General features: G+C 44.0%; 1 protein-coding gene across 5 annotated transcripts in view; it reads left to right on the forward strand.

Moving 5' to 3' along the window:
- Window positions 1-12,090, forward strand: part of LOC311111588 (aryl hydrocarbon receptor nuclear translocator 2) — an 86,019-nt gene that overhangs the window by 24,529 nt on the left and 49,400 nt on the right. For all 5 annotated transcript variants that reach the window (XM_084154353.1, XM_084154355.1, XM_084154354.1 and 2 more), the window contains one exon: window positions 11,328-11,430. In XM_084154353.1, coding sequence (XP_084010479.1) covers window positions 11,328-11,430 — 103 coding nt within the window. The remainder of the gene's footprint in view (window positions 1-11,327; window positions 11,431-12,090) is intronic.

Here is a 12,090-nt window from a genome sequence, read left to right on the forward strand (position 1 = left end):
TTCCTGAACCATGACTAAATATTCTGTGTAGAACAAACTTCTTAACCTCCCCTTCTCTGTAAATGATCATTGTACTGCCACTTTGCATGGGAAGCTACTGTATAGCAGTCGACAGCAACTAAACTCTAAACTATGTTGTTGATGGGTCTTGGCCTAAACTCCCAGGGTCCATACTTACGACATTGCATGTCACTTGAGTTAAACCAGTGGTAACACGACCTGGGCATGCACAGTTTGATTTCCGGTAACAATAGTTGTTCCCCATATTAGGACGTGATCGGGTATATCTTCAACAAGCGTCTTTGCTCATCATTCCTTGACATTTAAAGCTGAAATATGTAACTTTTTGGGCGACCTGACCAAATTCACATAGAAATCTGAGTTATAGATCTAATTTAAACTGTCTAAGAATCAGTAGATCCGTTCTATGTGCGCTATTTCTATGCTTCCTGTTCTTATGTTTTGTTTTTGCGTCTTTTACTTTCGGTTTTGTACACCAGCTTCAAACAGCTGAAAATACAATATTTTTGGTTATGGGAAATATATTTCACAGAGGTTTAGATGGTAAAATTATTCTCTACACTATACTTGCTTGTTTTGTCACAAACTGAAATTAGGCAAACTAATAGAATTTTAGCAACCAGGAAATGCCGTAGCGATTTCTGCATAGTGTACCTTTACTGCATAAATGCTATCAGCTGCTGAATGTGTTACAAAGGTCTAAGCCATAGGGCTAACCCAGATGTCGTAAGTATGGGCCCCGGAACTATGTTGTTATTTTTGTCATTTGAGTACGGGTAGCTGTGGTTGGCAAGGGAGAAAGGAGGCTTGGTGCCAGCCAAGCTAGCCGGGGGCATCATTCCATCATTGTTGTGTATCCCCTGGCAATTCAGTGATGGAACAATGACACAGAGAGTTCACACCTGGGTTGTGTTCAATCGCACACCGTAGTAAAACATATTGCATCTATTATTATATACAACATGATGCGTTAGCATATGTTTATCAGAGGTTTTCAGACCTCAAGTAGTCATTTTTGCAACAGATGGCGTGGGACCTGTACTCATCTCTGATAATGTTCGGTAAACTTTGGTTTTGGAGTGGGAGCGAGACACTGAGTCTCCTACAGTAACCTACAGAGTGCTAACTTTTTTTTTTAAAGTGTAAGAGTCACTTTTAGTCACCTTCAGTAATCACCAGTGCCCACTGAAGAAACCACAGTCAGACAACATGCGCCCAGTGTGAAATTGAATTGAATATGACATCCCAAATGGCACCCTATTCCCTATATAGTGCACAACTTTTGACACAAGCCCTATGGGCCTCCGCTCCGACACACACGGATGTTCCCGTCGCCTCCCAAACCACACGTCTCAGATTACCACCGATTTCTGCACGTGGGCGAAATATACTCCTCTGAAATTGGAACATTTAACTGATTTCATCTCATAGCTGGTGTCCCCTCAGTGTAGCCTAATCATTTGTCCTGGAGCGGAAAACAGCTCCAGATAAAATATTTAGCCTGCCTCAGCTCCTGATGTGTGTGTGTTTGTGTGTGATTAGCCTCATGTTTCACAGTGATTAAGTGAGTCTGGTTACTCCTCCCACGCCCTTGCATGGCTAATGAGCTGTTGACATGCCGAGGTTACTGATTGGATGAGCATGCGTATTATATGAACAGTGATTGGACCAGGCCGAAAGCGAATGAGGACCCGCTGGCAAAGTGAGAGATGAAATGCTTCAACCTCCATTCCTTCTGTCGGGATGGAGAGAGGGAAGGAAAGGGGGATGAAGAGGTAGGAAAAGAGGGATGGAGTGGTAGGTATACAGTTGGATTCACTTCACATGGCTTCTCTCTGATGAGCCTAATCTGTCAGAAAGGGATGGAGAGAGATGGATTCTCATCTATCATATAAAGATGAAAGGATGGACAGATGTAGAGGGATGAGGGGATGGATAGAGGGATGAGGGGATGGATGAGGGATGATTGGAGTGATAGTTGTCTAAATGTATCCTCGCCCTCTGGGTCCTGTCTGGATATAAGGAGTGATGGATGTAGAGACGGAGTGATAGTTGTCTACATGTAGCCGCAACCTCTCGTTCCTGTCTGGATAATGAAACTACATGTAGCCTCTGGGTCCTGTCTGGATAATGAAACTACATGTAGCCTCAGCCTCTGGTTCCTGTCTGGATAATGAAACTACATGTAGCCTCTGGGTCCTGTCTGGATAATGAAACTACATGTAGCCTCTGGGTCCTGTCTGGATAATGAAACTACATGTAGCCTCTGGGTCCTGTCTGGATAATGAAACTACATGTAGCCTCTGGGTCCTGTCTGGATAATGAAACTACATGTAGCCTCTGGGTCCTGTCTGGATAATGAAACTACATGTAATCTCTGGGTCCTGTCTGGATAATGAAACTACATGTAGCCTCTGGGTCCTGTCCTGTTTAAAATATACAGTGGGGAAAAAAAGTATTTAGTCAGCCACCAATTGTGCAAGTTCTCCCACTTAAAAAGATGAGAGAGGCCTGTAATTTTCATCATAGGTACACGTCAACTATGACAGACAAAATGAGAAAAAATATTCCAGAAAATCACATTGTAGGATTTTTTATTAATTTATTTGCAAATTATGGTGGAAAATAAGTATTTGGTCAATATCAAAAGTTTCTCAATACTTTGTTATATACCCTTTGTTGGCAATGACACAGGTCAAACGTTTTCTGTAAGTCTTCACAAGGTTTTCACACACTGTTGCTGGTATTTTGGCCCATTCCTCCATGCAGATCTCCTCTAGAGCAGTGATGTTTTGGGGCTGTCGCTGGGCAACACGGACTTTCAACTCCCTCCAAAGATTTTCTATGGGGTTGAGATCTGGAGACTCCAGGACCTTGAAATGCTTCTTACGAAGCCACTCCTTCGTTGCCCGGGTGGTGTGTTTGGGATCATTGTCATGCTGAAAGACCCAGCCACGTTTCATCTTCAATGCCCTTGCTGATGGAAGGAGGTTTTCACTCAAAATCTCACGATACATGGCCCCATTCATTTTTCCTTTACACGGATCAGTCGTCCTGGTCCCTTTGCAGAAAAACAGCCCCAAAGTATGATGTTTTCACTCCCATGCTTCACAGTAGGTATGGTGTTCTTTGGATGCAACTCAGCATTCTTTGTCCTCCAAACACGACAAGTTGAGTTTTTACCAAAAAGTTCTATTTTGGTTTCATCTGACCATATGACTTTCTCCCAATCCTCTTCTGGATGCACTCTAGCAAACTTCAGACGGGCCTGGACATGTACTGGCTTAAGCAGGGGGACACGTCTAGCACTGCAGGATTTGAGTCCCTGGCGGCGTAGTGTGTTACTGATGGTAGGCTTTGTTACTTTGGTCCCAGCTCTCTGCAGGTCATTCACTAGGTCCCCCCGTGTGGTTCTGGGATTTTTGCTCACCGTTCTTGTGATCATTTTGACCCCACGGGGTGAGATCTTGCGTGGAGCCCCAGATCGAGGGAGATTATCAGTGGTCTTGTATGTCTTCCATTTCCTAATAATTGCTCCCACAGTTGATTTCTTCAAACCAAGCTGCTTACCTATTGCAGATTCAGTCTTCCCAGCCTGGTGCAGGTCTACAATTTTGTTTCTGGTGTCCTTTGACAGCTCTTTGGTCTTGGCCATAGTGGAGTTTGGAGTGTGACTGTTTGAGGTTGTGGACAGGTGTCTTTTATACTGATAACAAGTTCAAACAGGTGCCATTAATACAGGTAACGAGTGGAGGACAGAGGCGCCTCTTAAAGAATAAGTTACTGGTCTGTGAGAGCCAGAAATCTTGCTTGTTTGTAGGTGACCAAATACTTATTTTCCACCATAATTTGCAAATAAATTCATTAAAAATCCTACAATGTGATTTTCTGGATTTTCTTTTCTCAATTTGTCTGTCATAGTTGACGTGTACCTATGATGAAAATTACAGGCCTCTCTCATCTTTTTAAGTGGGAGAACTTGCACAATTGGTGGCTGACTAAATACTTTTTTTCCCCACTGTATATATATATATATATATATATATTTACAAAACAATATAGGGGATTGGAAATTATGCAGACAATTACATTGATGGAAGCTACAATCTATCTGCAGTATTAAAGCTGATCTACCCCCTAAATTAAAATAAATAAATAAACACTTATAGGTCATGTATTTCCATCGACTGGTATTTCCACCAAGGAATAGGCTAAGAACCATTATTTTGCAATGGGATTTTCTTCTCCCGGACAATTGGTCGGCGGCAGTTTTATTTATCGTCTTTTCATATTACCAGCTAATGGAAACCCTGGTTGTGTGTGTGTGGGCAGTGCATGTTTGTGTATGTACAGTGGCTTGCGAAAGTATTCACCCCCCTTGGCATTTTTCCTATTTTGTTGCCTTACAACCTGGAATTAAAATGGATTTCTTGGGGGTTTGTATTATTTGATTCACACAACATGCCTACCACTTTGAAGATGCAACATATTTTTTGGGGTGAAACAAACAAAAAATAAGACAAAAAAACAAACTTGAGCGTGCATAACTATTCACCCCCCCCCCCCCCCCAAATGCAATACTTTGTAGAGCCACTTTTTGCAGCAATTACAGCTGCAAGTATTTTGGGGTATGTGTCTATAAGCTTGGCACATCTAGCTACTGGGATTTTTGGCCATTCTTCAAGGCAAAACTGCTCCAGCTCCTTCAAGTTTACATTTACATTTTAGTCATTTAGCAGACGCTCTTATCCAGAGCGACTTTCAGTTACTGGCCCCCCGTGGGAATCGAACCCACAACCCTGCCGTTGCAAACGCCATGCTCTACCAACTGAGCTACAGAGGGACAGTTGGATGGGTTCCGCTGGTGTACAGCAATCTTTAAGTCATACCACATATTCTCAATTGGATTGAGGTCTGGGCTTTGACTAGCCAATTCCAAGTCATTTAAATGTTTCCCCTTAAACCACTCGAGTGTTGCTTTGGCAGTATGCTTAGGGTCATTGTCCTGCTGGAAGGTGAACCTCCGTCCCAGTCTCAAATTTCTTGAAGAATGAAAACATGAAATAAATCATTTAAAGTCATAAAACATGGCCATATATGGAATTATTATTAAATACTAACTACACTACAGCCTCTGTCTGAATGAATTTCCCTGTATTTAGCGCCATCCATCATTCCTTCAATTCTGACCAGTTTCCCAGTCCCTGCCGATGAAAAACATCCCCATATCATGATGCTGCCACCACCATGCTTCACTGTGGGGATGGTGCTCTCGGGGTGATGAGAGGTGTTGAGTTTGCGCCAGACATAGCGTTTTCCTTGATGGCCAAAGAGCTCAATTTTAGTCTCATCTGACCAGAGTACCTTCTTCCATACGTTTGGGGAGTCTCCCACATGCCTTTTGGCGAACACCAAACGTGTTTGCTTATTATTTTCTTTAAGCAATGGCTTTTTTCTGGCCACTCTTCCGTAAAGCCCAGCTCTGTGTAGTGTACGGCTTAAAGTGGTCCTATGGACAGATACGGCAATCTCCGCTGTGGAGCTTTGCAGCTCCTTCAGGGTTATCTTTGATCTCTTTGTTGCCTCTGATTAATGCCCTCCTTTCCTGGTCTGTGAGTTTTGGTGGGCGGCCCTCTCTTGGCAGATTTGTTGTGGTGCCATATTCTTTCAATTTTTTAATAATGGATTTAATGGTGCTCCGTGGGATGTTCAAAGTTTCAGATATTTTTTTATAACCCAACCCTGATCTGTACTTCTCCACAACTTTGTCCCTGACCTGTTTGGAGAGCTCCTTGGTCTTCATGGTGCTGCTTGCTTGGTGGTGCCCCTTGCTTAGTGGTGTTGCAGACTCTGGGGCCTTTCAGAACAGGTGTATATAAACTGAGATCATGTAACAGATCATGTGACACTTAGAGTGCACGCAGGTGGACTTTATTTAACTAATTATGCGACTTCTGAAGGTAATTGGTTGCACCAGATCTTATTTAGTTGCTTCATAGCAAAGGGGGTAAATACATATGCACGCACCACTTTTCCGTAATTAATTTTTTATAATTTCACTAAACCAATTTGGACTATTTTGTGTATGTCCATTACATGAAATCCAAATAAAAAGCTGTTTAAATTACAGGTTGTAATGCAACAAAATAGGAAAAACGCCAAGGGGGATGAATACTTTTGCAAGGCGCTGTACATCAAATACATGCATATTTGTGTGTGTGTGTGAAACCAACCAAGTCAAGACAGCCGGCTCTACTCTTCCTGAACCATGACTAAATATTCTGTGTAGAACAAATTTCTTAGCCATCCCTTCTCTGTAAATGATAATTGTACTGCCACTTTGCATGGGAAGCTACTGTATAGCAGTCGACAGCAACTACACTCTATGTTGTTGATGAGTCTTGGCATAAACTCCCAGGGTCCATACTTACGACATTGCATGTCACTTGAGTTAAACCAGTGGTAACACGACCTGGGCATGCACAGTTTGATTTCTGGTAACAATAGTTGTTCCCCATATTACGACGTGATTGGGTATATCTTCAACATGCGTCTGTGCTCATCATTCCTTGACATTAAAGCTTTTTGGGCGACCTGACCAAATTCACATAGAAATCTAATTTAAACCAAGTCTAAGAAGCGGTAGATCTGTTCTATGTGCGCTATTTCTATGCTTCCCGTTCTTTAAGTTTTGTTTTTGCGTCTTTTACTTTCGGTTTTGTACACCAGCTTCAAACAGCTGAAAATACAATATTTTTGGTTATGGAAAATATATTTCACAGAGGTTTAGATGGTACAATTATTCTCTACAATATACTTGCTTGTTTTGTCACAAACTGAAATTAGGCGAACTATTAGAATTTTAGCAACCAGGAAATGGCGTAGAGATTTCTGCATAGTGCACCTTTACTGCATAAATGCTATCAGCTGCTGAATGTGTTACTAGGGCTAACCCAGATGTCGTAAGTATGGTTCCCAGAACTATGTTGTTATTTTTGTCATTTGAGTACGGGTAGCTGTGGTTGGCAAGGGAGAAAGGAGGCTTGGTGCCAGCCAAGCTAGCTGGGGGCATCATTCCATCATTGTTGTGTATCCCCTGGCAATTCAGTGATGGAACAATGACACAGAGACTTCACACCTGGGTTGTGTTCAATTGCACACCGTAGTAAAACGTTTTTTAAAGGAAAAACAAATCTGTATTCAGTTTTTCCCCTAGGATTTGTTTCAACAGCAGTGGCAAAGTTAGGGTGTTTTTAAGCTAATTTCTTGCAATTCTACATATTTTGTTTGGGGACAGGTTTTAAAGCAAATGTTTCTTCAATTATTCACATTTTGCCATGACTTATGCCTTGTTCTTATGCTGTCTGAGTGACTCAAACATTATATATAGCTCCATTATCTTTTCTACATCTGGTTTTAGTCCTTTAACTTTACACTGAAAACCTTTTACCATCCCGGTTTGTTTTTGTGTTATTATTATTTAGTTGAAGTGGTTTTCTCCCGACTGACCCTGGTTTTCCAGTCTGACTCTTTCACTTATGAAAAGTCAACAAGTAGAAGCAGCAGTGATGTTGCAGCTGTTGAGGACTGCAGTGGTCTGTCACTGCTTTATCCTATCTCCTTTGAGTGTGTCACACCCCATAGACACCCCGTAGACACACATGGTTTTGGACCGCACATACCGTACATCCCTTCTGTGTGTGTGTGTACGTACAGTACGTGTGTGTACATACGTACAGTACGTGTTTGTGTATGTGTGTGTGTATGTACAGTACGTGTGTGTGTGTGTGTGTGTACGTACAGTACGTGTGTGTGTACGTATGTACACTGTGTTTGTGTGTGTAGGTACAGTACGTGTTTGTGTGTGTGTACGTACAGTACGTGTTTGTGTGTGTGTACGTACAGTGTGTGTGTGTGTGTGTGTGTGTGTACGTATGTACACTATGTGTTTACGTACAGTACATGTGTGTGTGTGTGTACGTATGTACACTACGTGTGTGTGTGTACGTACAGTACGTGTTTGTGTGTGTATGTATGTATGTACACTACGTGTGTGTGTGTGTGTACGTACAGTACGTGTTTGTGTGTGTACGCACGCTTGCATATGTGTGGTGCACCTAGACCTTAAACAACCCCTAGCCACTACCCATAGAAACACATGGTTTCTGGACTGGATTGTAGTTGGCGTGCACACACACACACACACACACTACACACACACACACACACACACATCACACACACAAATGTCTGCATGTGTTTGCTGCTCCGCTTTCCTTGGATCTCCCTGGGATGCCTTCATTCCAGCTGATCCCCCTGCCTCTGTGGGGTGTGTTGATCCCTTCATTTCCTCCCGGTTTCCCTGAAATCATCACTAAGTAGAGACCATCCCTGACCAACGGGGATAACCGGCAGACACACACATTTATAGAAACGGGAGCTCAACACAAATAAACACACTAACACAGCTGATGGTGTCCAGACATGTGCAGCAGTGTTTGTCTTCCTCCTCTACCCTGCAGTGTTTCCCATGGAATTAGTTCCAGGATAAACTTTACCTGTGGCGCTCCACTGGCAGATGGAGAGAAACAGAGGATAGCCCACAACCACACATGCACCAACATACACATACACACACACAACCACACACACAACCACACATGCACGAACAGACATACACATACACACAACCACACATGCACGAACACACACACACACATGCAGGACCACACACGCACCAACACACATGCACGAACACACACACACACACACACACACACACACACACACACACACACACACACACACACACACACACACACACACACACACGGCAGCTAGCCCGCCTGCTAACAAGAGAACATCTTAGTAATCTCCTCCAGACAAAGCCTGGGAATCCACTGATTAAACTATCACCTCCTTAACTCACTTACCGAAACCCAAGCCCTGTGTGTGTGATGACTTCTAACCTCCGTCAGTTAGAACATGAGGTCACACATTTACATTTACATCATTTAGCAGACGCTCTTATCCAGAGCGACTTACAAATTGGACACAAACACAGTAGAGGAAACTCACGCTCACACAAACAAACTTGTTTGTACTTGTTGGTGTCTTAGCGTGTGCATACGCATGTGTGTGGGTGGCAGGTAGCTTAGTGGTTAAGAGTGTTGTGCCAGTAACCGAAAGGTCGCTGGTTCTAATCCCAGAGCCAACTAGGTGAACAATCTGTTGATGTGCCCTTGAGCAAGGCACTTAACCTTAATTGCTCCTGTAAGTCGCTCTGGATAAGAGCGTCTGCTAAATATACTTAAATGTAAATGGTGTGTGTTGATGTCTCAGGGAAAATAACATTTGATGTAGCCAATGTGTTACTGGTCTGGTTTTGTGTTTGGGAGACATACCTCTACTCTCCTGTCTCCATCCTATCCATGGTAAACCATGATAATGCTGGTAAATAACCTCATCTCCTGTCTCCATCCTCTCCATGGTAAACCATGATAATGCTGGTAAATAACCTCATCTCCTGTCTCCATCCTCTTCATGGTAAACCATGGTAATGCTGGTAAATAACCTCATCTCCTGTCTCCATCCTCTCCATGGTAAACCATGGTAATGCTGGTAAATAACCTCATCTCCTGTCTCTCCTGTCTCCATCCTCTTCATGGTAAACCATGGTAATGCTGATAAATAACCTCATCTCCTGTCTCTCCTGTCTCCATCCTCTTCATGGTAAACCATGGTAATGCTGATAAATAACCTCATCTCCTGTCTCTCCTGTCTCCATCCTCTTCATGGTAAACCATGGTAATGCTGATAAATAACCTCATCTCCTGTCTCTCCTGTCTCCATCCTCTTCATGGTAAACCATGGTAATGCTGGTAAATAACCTCATCTCCTGTCTCTCCTGTCTCCATCCTCTTCATGGTAAACCATGGTAATGCTGGTAAATAACCTCATCTCCTGTCTCTCCTGTCTCCATCCTCTTCATGGTAAACCATGGTAATGCTGATAAATAACCTCATCTCCTGTCTCTCCTGTCTGTATACTCTCCATTGTAAATGCTGGTAACATGTTCATGTGTGATCCACCGAACGAAACCAGAGCCTTCTAATTGGACTCCTGACCTTGGCCAATTCTAAACGTTATATGTCATCCCAGGGCACCCACAGCCCCAGGGAGAGAGTGTCTTTAGCTAAACATAGTGGTCAGTCCATAGAGGTAGAAAGAGGTTTCATCTCCTACTTTAAAATGGTGGAAGCCCTCAATGGCAATGTCCGTGCTAAGACGGGTTGTATTCACCCAGAGCTCTCTTTCGACCTCTATGGGTCAGTCTCGGGAAGAGAGGGAGCTGAGATCCTTGTATCCTCTCCCCTTCAATACAAGATTGTAGCCTAAACTAAAATCCAGCCTTTAGCCGTGGCCAAACACTGGCCCCCTCCCTCCCTTGACAAGCCACTGCTAGAATAGAACCGTATAGATTACCTCATCAGTGCTTTGGGAGTTTGCAGAGTTAACATTGTTTAATGCTGCGTTCATTGCACTAATGTTACTGGCAGGTTGTCCATATGTCCAGTTTCAACATTAAACCCCCCCACCTGTCATCAATATTCCTTGTTGAATGCCCCCGGCCTTGGATTGGCCTGTTGTGTAGTCTACAGCTGGAACGTGAATTGTGGAGTGTGTATGTGCGTGTCGTGTGTGTGCTCGCTCATACTCATCTGTGTGTGTGGCTTGAATCCGCTCTTTGTCCGGCTGAATAACCTCTGGCTGGCCCTAGCTAACCCGATAGCTGTTAGCATGATCTAAGCCTACAGTCATCTAACAAACAAATTAGTTGCAACGCCGCTCAGACTGACCGTGTGTGGAGGAGGAATTCCTCTGAAAAAACACACTGGGGTCAGCTAGAACGGATCGCTGCGGGACACACCACACACACACACACACACACACACACACAAACCTTATTTGTCTGGCATTACTGTAGACATGTTTTCTTACAGACAAGTGAGTGATGATGCAGCTAATAGTCTCTAAATGGGTTAAATGGGGTGAGGAGGAAGAGACAGACAGACAGACAGACAGAGGGAGAGACACTCTCCATTAATTACATTAGGCTAAATATCAGGGATGAAATAGTTTTTCCTCTCCAACACTTAATGAGAAACAAGGGAGCGATACGTTGACCAACAAAAATGTCCTGTCCCAGACAGAAACAGTGGTGTAGCTCTACTCCCGAACCTCAGGATGCTGCAAGGCTGTGTGTGAGCGTCTCTCATCTCATGTTCTTTCCTCTGTCTCCTCAGGGCGTATCCTGGACCTGAAGACAGGAACAGTGAAGAAGGAGGGGCAACAGTCGTCTATGAGGATGTGCATGGGCTCCAGACGATCCTTCATCTGCAGAATGAGGTGTGTGTGTGTCTCTGTGTGTGTCATTCCTCCATGAGCATATGGATGGTCTGTCTTAGGTGTGTGTGCACGTACAGTATGTCAACTTGATCCATCTCTCCATCTGCGGGGGATTTAAAGTGATTAACACCTGTGCTGTAGACTCACTTCCAAAAGGACTCCTCCATCCTTTAAAACTCTGTCAGGTTCAAACTTAGTCAGCTCTGATAATATGTAGATACCTTCGTCTCCCTATATCACTAAGCAGCAATCATCCAGTCTTTGGTTCGCACCTGCCTGTGAGATGCATTCTCCGTACCAAATGGCACCCTATTCCCTATATAGTGCACTACTTTTGACCAGGGCCCATAGTGCACTACATAGGGAATAAGGTGTAATTTGGGACGTAGACTGTGATGTGCGTGCAGCCATAACCTATTTCACTCCCCCGCAGCCATCAAGCCATATGCTTCCCCCCGTGGCCATCGAGCCATATGCTTCACCCCCCCCCCCCCCCCCCCCCCCCCGTGGCCGTCGAGCCATATGCTTCCCCCCCGCGTGGCCATCGAGCCATATGCTTCCCCCCCCCAGTGGCCATCCAGCCATATGCTTCCCCCCCCCCCGTGGCCATCCAGCCATATCCTTTCCCCCCGTGGCCATCGAGCCATATGCTTCCCCCCC

Source organism: Coregonus lavaretus (assembly GCF_964263955.1).
Source record: "Coregonus lavaretus genome assembly, chromosome: 37".
Classification (NCBI taxonomy): domain Eukaryota; kingdom Metazoa; phylum Chordata; class Actinopteri; order Salmoniformes; family Salmonidae; genus Coregonus; species Coregonus lavaretus.